Here is a 14,218-nt window from a genome sequence, read left to right on the forward strand (position 1 = left end):
TTAAGATGGCCATGCACATTAGCTGAGCAAACAGCTTCCACCCCCAAATGCATTCTCAGCTTGGCCAAACAGATACGTTTATTTCAGTGGGGAGAGAGGCGTAACCGGGTTCCAGGCACCTCTACCAGTGATTGATCTCGAGTGGGAGCTAAAAATACACATTAGATCATCAGCCATATTCTGGGGTTTAATCTACTGTATGGCAGGCTTTAGGTTTTTCATGCTCTTGGGTTGGTAATTGGGGTTTCTATTGAGTTTCAGTCAGTTTTCAGGCTAATATGTACCCAACTAGGTAGCAGTCTCAGACATCGTCAACCAACGTGACCATATTTTGTCAAACTTGTTAGGACATTTCCTCAGTCACTTTCTGGTGATCAGGATAATATGCAGCTGTAAATTATTTTATTTTTTTTTTTTTCTCAAATGATTCATAGAATCATGACTGGTCAGAGTGGACAATAGAGAATAAAAAAAAAAATCTGTCAAATCGTAACTTAAGGTTGATAGTTGCAAGGGAATCTCATCACTTTAGAATTCTACACAAGGAAGACAAAAAAAAAAAAAGTCAGCATTCCCATAGAGTAGTAAAGCCCAAAAAAAAAACTTGAAATGGTAAGTTTTCCTCTGGTCCCTATAAGGACGTTATCTGGTTGTGCAATGGATAGGGACAACTCTATACTGTGGTAAGAGTACTCGTGGGTTCTCTGGCTATTGGCGTGCCCGGTCTTCTGGATGGTAGATGGCCGTCCACTGAACTTGCAAACGTACATGGGCAGTGCAGAATACAAAAATGAAGGCAAAGGCCATATATTGGATGGTGGCATCTTTATCTGATTACACGTTTCAAAGATGAACAATCCCCTTCTTCATATTACATAACCAATATATAACTATATGCCTGAGAAAAAGAGGCACGGTGGGTACTTGGAGAAAGGCTACAAGCCACCCAGTTAGATAAGGGCTTGGGGGTGTCAGACCTGCTCCTTGGATAGAATGGGAGGATAGGAATAAACCATTATGATTTTTATTCCTGCACTCCCCTTCCTCTTTTCCATGCCTTTTTGTACAATATGTGTATACCTCTGTCTGTGTGCAATGTGGATTGATCTGAAGAAAGGGATTGTTCAAGCCTGAAACAAGCAATCCAATGAAAAAACCATGAATAGATTTATGGTCTGTGCCTCCATCTTTGAATTCTTCTCTTCCCTGGTGCCGCCTCTAGGTCCTCTCTATAGAAGACTCGGATGATGATAAATTTTACTGAATGGGTTTACTTAGTTCTTTAGGTGATCAGCAGTAGGAACCACATCCCCCACAATTATATTTTCCTGGGACCCTTTTTAAGCATTCCCATGTCATGTTTATTGCCTACAAAGTTTTGTTGCTAGCTTAGACTCAGTGGAGAGATTTAACAAACCTGATTCCTTTAACTGAATCTAGTTGGATGCTATTGGCATCTGCCCCAGTTTTTAATAAATCTCCCCATTTATTAAGTAATAAAGAAATGCTTTTACTCTCTGCCTTCCCTTGGACTGCCCCAGAAATTACTACAGACTGTCGAGATGCTCTATTCATACATTTGCTTATTGTAATATGGTTGTGCCATATGACTGTGTATCGAATACAGTTTCAAATCACTGAGGCAAGTCTACAAAGAATGAGGTAGTGACATGTATAGTACATATATTTATTGGGAATTGTGTACGTTACATACAGGTTTACAGTCATCACTGGGTCTGCTAGATATCTGGTTTTATTTATAGAATTTGGGAAACTTGCTGGTAGAATATTGTACTTTGTATTATATGTCTAGACGGCTCTTTGTGCAGACATCGGGCTCACTACTCTCCACAGTACAGTCACTGTAGTCCATCTTGCAGTTGTCGCATTCGCAGCTCAGTGCCACAGGGTAGGTGAAGAAAGGGTCTGTGCCTGGTAAGCAGTCTGGCAGCTTGATGGTGTCATAGCGGATTTCTTTATATGTGCAGATCTGTTGTTTAAATGAGGAAAGGGCAGTTTTGTACACTGGATCCTGAAAAAAAAAAAAAAAAAAAAAAACGTGACTTCATTGTTTTCCAAGGTTTGGAATTAATCTTAATACATTTTAAAATTTCTCTTAAAAGGGTACTCCTTGTGTGATTCAGAAAAGTATGTTTACAGCACTGTGCCCTCTTGGCTTAGTGACTATTCATTATTTTAGAGGGCATTCAGCTTCATGCAGCGGGTGTAAGTAATCTGAGACAGACCGGGTGCTATGACACCTTGACAACAACTTCATGTAAAAAGCTATAGCTCTTAGGCAGGGTTTCCCTGGAAAGGAAAGGCGGCATAAAATTGGCAGCTGTTGAAGGGGTTTTCTTTTCTCTTAGGTTTGTATGGGTTGCCAATAGATACGACCAAGAAACAAGGTCCACTGAAATAAATATGCCAGTGGAGAACTTACAAAACTATATTCATAGGATAACATAAGCTTAGGTTAAGACCTCACATTGTGTAAACACAGTAATAAAAATTCTGTGTTTTACAGTACACACAGAGTGACAGACTTCTTTTCATTCCGATATTGGTGGGGGGGGGGAGCTGCAGCTTTGTTATTGGTCTTGTGGCCCTATGTACACAAGATTAAGATGTGTTTTGGGTTAATACACTGGACACACTTGAATAAGACTAAAGACAGTGCTGCTCATATGGCTAGAAACAAGTACTATGGGCCTAAAAGGAAATGTGTCAACAGAACTGACCTGTTTTTAAAATCAAGTTTTTATCTTCAATGGCAAAATCCAATGTCTGTATTTAAAAAAAAAAATAAAAACACTGCAGTTTTTACTCTGCCCACTAATCCTAATGGTAGACACATTCTGTAGATTTCCTTGCAGCATTTAGGATTTCAAGTTATCTTCTCCCTCTCCTTCACATTGTCATCTGCACAAATCACAGGGCATGTCTAGAACACATACTCATAAGCCAATGAACAACTACAGACTATTGGCTGTGGCTGATACATGTACAGAATATAGCACAAAAAAATCTGCAATTACATTTATAAAAAAAAATATATGTATCGCCTATAAATTGCAATTAAAATTGTAGCCAAAGCTCTCTGCAGTCTGTAGGCAGGGCACAGAATCTATATTTTATGCCACTAAAACAGCAAAGTACAAATCTCACCATTGTTTGGCAGTGACCGCTGCAGATTGTGGTTGTAAAGGTGACGCACGCCGGACAGTGATCCTTCTCTGCTGATATAGTGGCATTGGCAAGATGACATGACTGACGACCTTGCACAGCAGACAAGTAAGCAACCAGAACCAGGGATAGAAGTTGAGATGCAAACATCCTATGTGGGGGAAAAATAATTTAAATCATTGCACTGTTAGGGGGCGTTCACACTACCGTCGGTGTCCGACATGTAGTGTCCGCTCCAAATCTGTCACGGACACTAGGAGCGGACACTAGATGTGTCCGTGACACCTGTCATTCACTTGAATGGGCATCGGGTGCGTTCTTTTGCACTCCGTGCCCGTCCTTCTCTGTCCGCAAGAGAAGATGTCCGACTTCTCAAGCGGACAGAAAAACCCTGCATGCAGGGTTCCTCTGTCCGCTTGAGAAGTTGGACATCTTCTCTTGCGGACAGAGAAGGACGGGCACGGAGTGCAAAAGAACGCACCCGATGCCCATTCAAGTGAATGACAGGTGTCACGGACACATCTAGTGTCCGTGACAGATTTGGAGCGGACACTACATGTCGGACACCGACGGTAGTGTGAACGCTCCCTAAGGGTGCATTCACACGGAGGAAAATGCTGCTGAAGTTGGTGTGGAATCTGCATCAGATTCAGCGCTGAAAAAAACAAAAGCCTAAGGAACCCATTGAAGTCAATGGGAGGCTTGAATCTGACGCAGATTCCACACCAAATTCAGCGCCATTTTCCTCTGTGCGAATGCACCCTTAGGGTTGCAGCATCAGCACTGCTGAGTGCATTGTGGGAGACCTGGAAAGCTGTATGTATTTACCTAGATATATGGGTTTTATTATTTAGAAATACTGCGAAAGAGAAATGTAATCCAGTGCACACTGTTCCTGTTACAGCAGTGCTCTTGGTTCCCTATAGTAAGTTGTTCCATGTGCCATCCACTCTCCTCTGAATGCAGAGACAAAAGCAGCACCGAGCTGTATAGTGTAGTATATTTAGTGAAGTGAGGAACAATTTCCATATGCTGAATTGCTCTCACATGGTTGAGTTTTGAGGAATTCACAACTACTGATAAAGCCACAAAACTGTGTAACGGGGTTCCTCCCTGGGTGGGCTTTAAGCAGCTCACCAATGGTGTATAGATATTTGCCAAGGACCATAAACCGAGAACCGCGCTTCACCTAATAGGTTTCAATCGACTTCGTACAGTTTTATTGAGGTTCAGAACACAAAGCGTTTCAGGTCTTAATACCTTTTATCAAGTGCATAAGAACTGTGTAAGAATAGAACAAGCAAAAGGCACATCTCAGCATATAACATTTAAATTATTAACAAATAGTCAAAAAGGTTGATTCTCGGCTACTTATACCCATTCTTATGATACAAAACCTGCTCATATGCTCAGTCCAAGGACTACTGATGTACAGCTACTTGTTACTTGACACTCCTCTAGACTGATTATTTAAACCAGTCACTCAGTATAACTTTTATTAGAGACTAGCTGGTACCCGCGACTTCGTCTGCGGTGATTGTAGCAGTGGGTATATACAGGCGCGGGTAAGGTTTTCGTACTGTGTATAAGGTATGGGATATGAAATGTAACTTTGTATCTTGTTTTTTCTGTAATTCAGAGAATACGTGAGACTTTTGTGTTGGATGTAATTTGTATTTGAGCTGCTATATATACTGTGTTGTGAGAAACTTTACATAGTGACTTTGGGACAGAAGTATTTGAAGTTAACCCCTTCCCGTCGATGGCATTTTTTGATTTTGGTTTTTCATTTTTGACTCCCCTCCTTCTAAACCCCATAACTTTTTTATTTCTCCGCTCCCAGAGCCATATGAGGTCTTAATTTTTCTTGGGACAAATTTTTCTTCATGATGCCGCCATTAATTATTCTATATAATGTACTGGGAAGCAGGGAAAAAATTCAGAATGGGGTGGATTTGACAAAAAAATGCATTTCTGCGACTTTCTTAGGGGCTTTGGTTTTACGGCGTTCACTATGCAACCAAAATGACCTGTCCCCTGTATTCTGTGTTTCGTTACGATTCCGGGGATACCAAATTTATATGGTTTTATTTACATTTTGACCCCTTAAAAAAAATCCAAAACTGTGTTAAAACATTTTTTTTTTTTTGAAAAGTCGTCATTCAGACAGCCGTAACTTTTTTATACGTGCGTGTACGGGGATGTATAGGGCGTCTTTTTTTGCGGGGTCGGGTGTACTTTTTAGTTCTACCATTTTCGGGAAATGTTATTGCTTTGATCACTTTTTATTCAAATTTTTATCAGAATCAAAAGAGTGAAAAAACGGCGGTTTGGCACTTTTGACCATTTTTCCCACTACGGCGTTTACCGAACAGGAAAAATATTTGTATAGCTTTGTAGAGCGGCCGATTTCAGACACAGGGATACCTAACATGTATGTGTTTCACAGTTTTTAACTACTTTTATATGTGTTCTAGGGAAAGGGAGGTGATTTGAATATTTAATCCTTTTTATTTGTTTTTATATTTTTTTTACTTTTTTTTAAACTTTTTTTTTTTTGCATTTATTAGGGCTAGTTCACACGTGGGCAAAGGGGAGGTTTTTGACAGCGGAATTCGCTTCAAAAACCTCTCCTTTAACATGGTGGTCTATGTAGACCACTAGCTTTTTTTTTCCTCCTAGCGTTTTCCGCCTGAAGAAGCGACATGACCTTTCTTCAGGCGGAAAACGCCTGAAGAATTGCATAGAAGTGAATGGGAGGCGAAAACCGCGCGGTAAAAAACCGCGTGTTTTTTTGCACACAAAACCGCGCGGTTTTTTGCAAAAAAACGCGCGGTTTTCGCCTGCAGTTTCTATAGCACATATAGGAAAAAAAAACCCTAGCGAAAACCGCTAGCGAAAACCGCGTCAAAAACCTCGTCAAAAACCGCGTGGAATGCAAAAAACAGCGTCAAAAAAACTCCTCGAGGTTTTTTACCTCGCACAAATAAGCTAGGCGGTTTTCACGTGTGAACTGACCCTTAGACTTCCTAGGGGTATTGACATGGGTGGGCGGTGTCGCGGATTGTCAGAGCGGTGGGGGTCGGCAAACATGGCTGCTCCGGAGCGTTAAAGAGAGCCTCCTGGAGTATCGTTATGGGGAGGGGCAAAGTGGTAAAGTATATGTATATGAGATTGTGTGGGGTTAGGGACGAGGCTGCAGAGGGCAATAGGAATTTTGTGGCTTGCTATGGTTCAAAGTGTGTGAGATTGCAGAGATGGTGGTGTGAGTTTGGGTTTTGTGGGGGTCCTGGCACAAACGTATGTGCGCAATTGTGACGAAAAGTAGCCTATTGCGCAATCGAGTGTAGTGACTATGTTTGTGGAAAATTTCAGCCAAATCGGTCGAGCTGGTTTTGCGTGATTGAGGAACAAACATCCAAACACACAAACCCACAAACATCCAAACTAACAAACTTTCACATTTATAATATTAATAGGATTTACTATTATATAAAATCGGATGGTATGTTGTTTTTTGATTTTTGTACCATTGTGCCAATATGTATTTATAAGAATGGGTATAAGTAGCCGAGAATCAACCTTTTTGACTTACTATTTGTTAATTTAAATGTTATATGCTGAGATGTGCCTTTTGCTTGTTCTAGTCTTACACAGTTCTTATGCACTTGATAAGGGGTATTAAGACCCAAAACGTGTTGTGTTCTGAACCTCAATAAAGTTGTATGAAGTTGATTGAAACCTATTGGGTGAAGCCCAGTCCTCTGTTTATGGTCCTTGGAAAAAACCATATAGCCACCACTGCCTTAGGGGACCCCCTTTTGGAGCACTTTCACGATGGGTGCCTACAATGGATTAAGACTTCAGTTAAAGAGTTAAAAACCTTATTAAACCTTATTAAAATCTGACAGTAAAAACATTGTTTATACTAATTTGATCTGACATAAAGGATCTCAGGATTTCTTTCAATCTGTCATTGTACTGCATGCAGAAGACGGAAACCACAGACCGGGTCCGGCCGTGAGCAGCGGTGAGCGTTTTATGCTCTCCGCCGCGAAACCGTTCTTTTTAAACCGGACACAGTCCAACTCTGTGTCCGGATTAAAAAAAACAGTTTCACGGTGGAGAGCATAAAACGCTCACCGCCGCTCACGGCCGGACAGCTTTCAAACCCATTCAAATGAATGGGTGAGAAAGATTCCTGCAGGTTTCTGTTTCCTGCCTCTGTTTTGTGCAGGAAACGGAAACCTGCGTAACGGAGACCGGGCGCAGATGTGAACGAGCCCTTAGAAATACATGTTGTTATAAGATTCCTGTGCTGGGAGTCCAAAGGTAATTGCCTAGATACATATGCCAAAATATGGTGCCCCTCCACTAAATTTTCCGACTTAAGGAAAATCTAACACAACAGTGCAGCTGAGCTTGGTATTAAGTAGTATTGAGGTGCTTACCTTGCAGTAGGTTGCTGAACACCAAATGGTTCTTCAAGGTATCTTGGTCGATAGACAAGTCACCTTATTTAAATGGTCATATATGACACAGCCCCTTCTGCCATGGCCACTGCTTGTGGGCTGTGAAGGCTAAATGGATCTTCTTTGTCATATTTCCCTGAATCAGATTAGTGAATCATTACCAAAAGATGTTTAGCGGATCTTCCATATCCTGAGATGAATGACTGCGCTAATCCACAAAGGAGCAGCCTGTCCCTATCTTCTATCTACAGAACACATTTCAGGGTTTCTGTCCTTATCACATAAGAGTCATTTTATATCCAAATTCTCCTTTTTTATTTTTAGATTTCATAGAAACTGAATATAACTGTTTGCTTTGGTCCAGGTAAAGCAGTACATGCTATTAAATTATTAAGGAATATAAGAAAACATCTGCTGGGAACAGAAAACATAATGACATTGTTTTAGGGAAAAGATCCGTCATACAGTTACCCCAGGCCTGGGTCAGAATATAGGGAGGTCCAAAATGACAGGCACCCCTAGGATCTCCATGACTCTTGACTGAAATCAAAGCAGGGTCTAACTACAAGTGACTGACTTCAGCACTATAAGGGAGCCTTCACACGGAGTAAACACTCCACTCATTCTGAACGTAAAACTCGTTCAGAGTGAGCGGCGTTAAAACAGATCCCATTGATTTCTAGGGGTGCTGGCATACGCGCAATCCCCATTGAAATCAATGGGAGGCTTTTTTAACTATTGCTTTCAATGTGATACGCATGTATCCCGGCACCCACTCACTCTGAACGAGTTTTACGTTCAGAATGAGCGGAGCGTTTACTCCGTGTGAAGGCTCCCGAAGACTCTATGTGGAGGCATTAGTACACTATATAGCACTATTATTTAAGCACTATATACTCTGTTATTTTGAGATAGAGATATATATATATATATATATATATATATATATATATACAGTATATATATATATATATATATATATATATATACAGTCCTATGAAAAAGTTTGGGCACCCCTATTAATCTTAATCATTTTTAGTTCTAAATATTTTGGTATTTGCAACAGCCATTTCAGTTTGATATATCTAATAACTGATGGACACAGTAATATTTCAGGATTGAAATGAGGTTTATTGTACTAACAGAAAATGTGCAATATGCATTAAACCAAAATTTGACCGGTACAAAAGTATGGGCACCTCAACAGAAAAGTGACATTAATATTTAGTACATCCTCCTTTTGCAAAGATAACAGCCTCTAGTCGCTTCCTGTAGCTTTTAATCAGTTCCTGGATCCTGGATAAAGGTATTTTGGACAAACAATTCAAGTTCAGTTAAGTTAGATGGTCGCCGAGCATGGACAGCCCGCTTCAAATCATCCCACAGATGTTCAATGATATTCAGGTCTGGGGACTGGGATGGCCATTCCAGAACATTGTAATTGTTCCTCTGCATGAATGCCTGAGGATTTGCAGCGGTGTTTTGGATCATTGTCTTGCTGAAATATCCATCCCCGGCGTAACTTCAACTTCGTCACTGATTCTTGAACATTATTCTCAAGAATCTGCTGATACTGAGTGGAATCCATGCGACCCTCAACTTTAACAAGATTCCCGATGCCGGCATTGGCCACACAGCCCCAAAGCATGATGGAACCTCCACCAAATTTTACAGTGGGTAGCATGTGTTTTTCTTGGAATGCTTTTTCTTTTTGGACGCCATGCATAACGCCTTTTTTTTATAACCAAACAACTCAATTTTTGTTTCCAAAATGAAGCTGCCTTGTCCAAATGTGCTTTTTCATACCTCAGGCAACTCTATTTGTGGCGTACGTGCAGAAACGGCTTCTTTCTCATCACTCTCCCATACAGCTTCTATTTGTGCAAAGTGCGCTGTATAGTTGACCGATGCACAGTGACACCATCTGCAGCAAGATGATGCTGCAGCTCTTTGGAGGTGGTCTGTGGATTGTCCTTGACTGTTCTCACCATTCTTTTTCTCTGCCTTTCTGATATTTTTCTTGGCCTGCCACTTCTGGGCTTAACAAGAACTGTCCCTGTGGTCTTCCATTTCCTTACTATGTTCCTCACAGTGGAAACTGACAGGTTAAATCTCTGAGACAACGTTTTGTATCCTTCCCCTGAACAACTATGTTGAACAATCTTTGTTTTCAGATCATTTGAGAGCGGGCTGTCCATGTTCGGCGACCATCAAACTTAACTGAACTTGAATTGTTTTGTAGAAAGAAATGGTCCAAAATACCTTCATCCAGGATCCAGGAACTGATTAAAAGCTACAGGAAGCGACTAGAGGCTGTTATCTTTGCAAAAGGAGGATCTACTAAATATTAATGTCACTTTTCTGTTGAGGTGCCCATATTTTTACACCGGTCAAATTTTGGTTTAATGCATATTGCGCATTTTCTGTTAGTACAATAAACCTCATTTCAATCCTGAAATATTACTGTGTCCATCAGTTATTAGATATATCAAACTGAAATGGCTGTTGCAAACACCAAAATATTTAGAACTAAAAATGATTAAGATTAATAGGGGTGCCCAAACTTTTTCATAGGACTGTATATATATATATATATATATTTTAGCTATAGAAGGCATTCATGAAAGTAGATTCTAAATCTGCTGATGCTGTCACTCCTTTTTAGTACCTGTATCCATGTCTATATTCTGAAAAATATTGCAGAGCTCATTATACTGTAATAATACATTTTATTTATATAGCGCCAATGTATTCCACAGCACTGTACAAATTGTAGGGTTCAAGTACAGACAGAAAGATGCATTACAAAGAAATAGTCACTTTACACAATGGGACTGAGGGCCCTGCTCGCAAGAGCTTACAATCTATGAGGTAGAGGGGGTGACACAAGAGATAGCAGGGGCGGCATTGCTTATGCAGAGGTCAGACAATTTTGTAATAGAGGTTACTGTCATTACACAAACATGAAACTCCATGAGCCGTCACCAGTTGTGTTCTTTAACATGTGGATGGTGCCTGGACATATAAATTTAGCTTGAAACAGCATCATATCCTGTAGGGTAATGCGGGAGCGTGAACAGAGAAGGGTTTGTTTTAGGAATTCTTAATCTGATTGTTCGGGGTAGAGAATTCCAGAGAAGTAGTGCAACTCGGGAGAAGTCTTGAATACGAGCCTGGGAGGTTCTGATAATAGTGGATGTTAGTCTTAGGTAATATACTTGTCAGTACTGGATACTGTGAGGTCCTGAATGCTGCACAAATGGGGAAAGGGACATGGCCACCTGACTGTGACAGAATGTGAGAGAGGGAGCAGATTATGTAAGAGGCAGAGGGAGAACAGGAAGGTATAACAGAAGGAAGAAGAACAGAGGTCAGGACTGAGGTCACATGGTAGCCCTAAATAGCATCTGCAGGCAGCAGAGAATTCCTGTTTACGTCAGTTTTTGGGTATTTAAATATGGAAACCACTCAGAAGCTAAGTGTAAGTTTTTCCCCATATGTCTTGAGACTGCAAGTAAAATGAGTGACTTGCTGAAGACGAATGTGCTTTGATGGGGGAAGAACATACATTATGCTAAAGTAATCAGCAGACTGAATCCTGTTCCTGACTCTAAAGTTGGCTTCATCCACTAATCAAATGCTGAAGGGGTCATCCTTGGAAGGAAACTTAAATTGCTCAGAATTGGAGCAGCTAGTGTGTGAGGCCCTCTTCTCAGCCCTGACGATCAGCACCCGAAGTTCAGCTCTGTACATGCCTCCTCTATCTTAACTGGAAGATCCATGTTTGGGTGGACTTTCTGCTATTGCAGAAGGGAGGCTAGGGTACTCTCTTTCTGTCACAGAGTCGTTGCATATGACCTTTTCTTTCTGGAAGCCATTTGGATTAGCTTGTCTATGATGGTAACTTTATGAGCCACCAAGATAATGGGGCAACACACAAATAAGGGGCATGACTTCTGGACCCAGTGCTAGTAACAGTAAAGAGATAAGAATAAGTAACACAGTGACATGTAAATCCTAATTAATACAGCTAACCATATAGGCGGAGAGGTAAGCCATAACACCAGCAAGCGCAGAAAATAACCCTGACCTAAAAGACTAGCTAAGACTCTGAGCAACATAGAGGTTCAACTATCCTTTAGGTATATAAATGTATTTCAGGCTTGGGAACATAATTTAGTATTATATAATCAGGTTTTATATTTCCTGTATAGCCTTGGTCTTAGCTATATCCTCTGGTACTAAGAGTTCCAGGAAGAACAATGACTGTGCAGGTGGGAGGTTGTAACCAGAGAAACCCTTCACGCTGATAAATGTGTCCTACTAACACCTTAGATTTCCACTTTTGGATTAAACCGGGGTACAGAAATCTCCTTTCTGGTTTTGCAGTGATAAAAAGATTTTCCAAGTCTAAACACTGATGTCCTAAGGATGATGGATGAATTTAGTCCAGAAAAAGAAGTTTTTTTTATTTTGCCATTTTATTAAACTTTGTGAAAACTGCACCAAAACTTTATTGTATGAACAAGGCCTTACTGATTCTGCAGTGTTAGTAATTGGGAATTCATCATGGCATGTGGTCTTATAGCTACAGCATGTGGTTGGCAGCAGTGCTAATGGTAACTAAGGTGATCCATAATTGATTTTTAATGGGGAATACAAGCATTTACATAAAGAAACATGTCAGAAAAGCGGATCAGTCCACTTTATTTCACCTTTTAGCCTTATTCGCACAACAGTGAAAATGACAGTGGGACAGATGTTTTTGGAATGGTCACACAGGCGTATGTATGAGTCTACTCACATGTCCGTTTCATTGGCAGAACATTTTTCACAGCTGTCAAAAAACTGACATCTTTGTCAATTTTGACAGATATAGCAATGCAAATAGACCCATAGACATTCATGGGTTGTAGAGATGAGCGAACACTAAAATGTTCGAGGTTCGAAATTCGATTCGAACAGCCGCTCACTGTTCGAGTGTTCGAATGGGTTTCGAACCCCATTATAGTCTATGGGGAACATAAACTCGTTAAGGGGGAAACCCAAATTCGTGTCTGGAGGGTCACCAAGTCCACTATGACACCCCAGGAAATGATACCAACACCCTGGAATGACACTGGGACAGCAGGGGAAGCATGTCTGGGGGCATAAAAGTCACTTTATTTCATGGAAATCCCTGTCAGTTTGCGATTTTCGCAAGCTAACTTTTCCCCATAGAAATGCATTGGCCAGTGCTGATTGGCCAGAGTATGGAACTCGACCAATCAGCGCTGGCTCTGCTGGAGGAGGCGGAGTCTAAGATCGCTCCACACCAGTCTCCATTCAGGTCCGACCTTAGACTCCGCCTCCTCCAGCAGAGCCAGCGCTGATTGGCCGAATTCCGTACTCTGGCCAATCAGCGCTGGCCAATGCATTCTATTAGCCCGATGAAGTAGAGCTGAATGTGTGTGCTAAGCACACACATTCAGCACTGCTTCATCACGCCAATACAATGCATTAGCCAGTGCTGATTGGCCAGAGTACGGAATTCGGCCAATCAGCGCTGGCCAATGCATTCTATTAGCCCGATGAAGTAGAGCTGAATGTGTGTGCTTAGCACACACATTCAGCACTGCTTCATCACGCCAATACAATGCATTAGCCAGTGCTGATTGGCCAGAGTACGGAATTCGGCCAATCAGCGCTGGCTCTGCTGGAGGAGGCGGAGTCTAAGGTCGGACCTGAATGGAGACTGGTGTGGAGCGATCTTAGACTCCGCCTCCTCCAGCAGAGCCAGCGCTGATTGGCCGAATTCCGTACTCTGGCCAATCAGCACTGGCTAATGCATTGTATTGGCGTGATGAAGCAGTGCTGAATGTGTGTGCTTAGCACACACATTCAGCTCTACTTCATCGGGCTAATAGAATGCATTGGCCAGCGCTGATTGGCCGAATTCCATACTCTGGCCAATCAGCACTGGCTAATGCATTGTATTGGCGTGATGAAGCAGTGCTGAATGTGTGTGCTTAGCACACACATTCAGCTCTACTTCATCGGGCTAATAGAATGCATTGCCCAATCAGCGCTGGCCAATGCATTCTATTAGCGTGAACTGAGTTTGCACAGGGGTTCTAGTGCACCCTCGGCTCTGCTACATCAGATTGCTACATCTGATGTAGCAGTGCCGAGTGTGCATCAGATGTGTAGTTGAGCAAAACTGACTCAGCACTGCTAAGTCTCTGCATTCGCATAGGAATGCATTGGCCAGCCTTCGGCCAATCAGCGCTGGCTCTGCCGGAGGAGGCGGAGTCTAAGGTCGGACCTGAATGGAGACTGGTGTGGAGCGATCTTAGACTCCGCCTCCTCCAGCAGAGCCAGCGCTGATTGGTCGAGTTCCGTACTCTGGCCAATGCATTCTATTAGCCCGATGAAGTAGAGCTGAATGTGTGTGCTTAGCACACACATTCAGCTCTACTTCATCAGGCTAATAGAATACATTGGCCAATCAGCGCTGGCCAATGCATTCTATTAGCTTGATGAAGCAGAGTGTGCACAAGGGTTCAAGCGCACCCTCGGCT

General features: G+C 41.8%; 1 protein-coding gene across 1 annotated transcript; it reads right to left on the minus strand.

Moving 5' to 3' along the window:
• Positions 1 to 1,801: 1,801 nt before the first annotated feature.
• Positions 1,802 to 7,788, minus strand: LHB (luteinizing hormone subunit beta). The gene is given in 4 exon segments (XM_075278583.1): positions 1,802 to 2,032; positions 3,169 to 3,337; positions 7,638 to 7,758; positions 7,761 to 7,788. Coding segments are annotated over 4 exon segments (549 nt in total).
• Positions 7,789 to 14,218: the final 6,430 nt, after the last annotated feature.

The sequence above is a fragment of the Leptodactylus fuscus genome, chromosome 6 (assembly GCF_031893055.1).
Source record: "Leptodactylus fuscus isolate aLepFus1 chromosome 6, aLepFus1.hap2, whole genome shotgun sequence".
Classification (NCBI taxonomy): Eukaryota; Metazoa; Chordata; class Amphibia; order Anura; family Leptodactylidae; genus Leptodactylus; species Leptodactylus fuscus.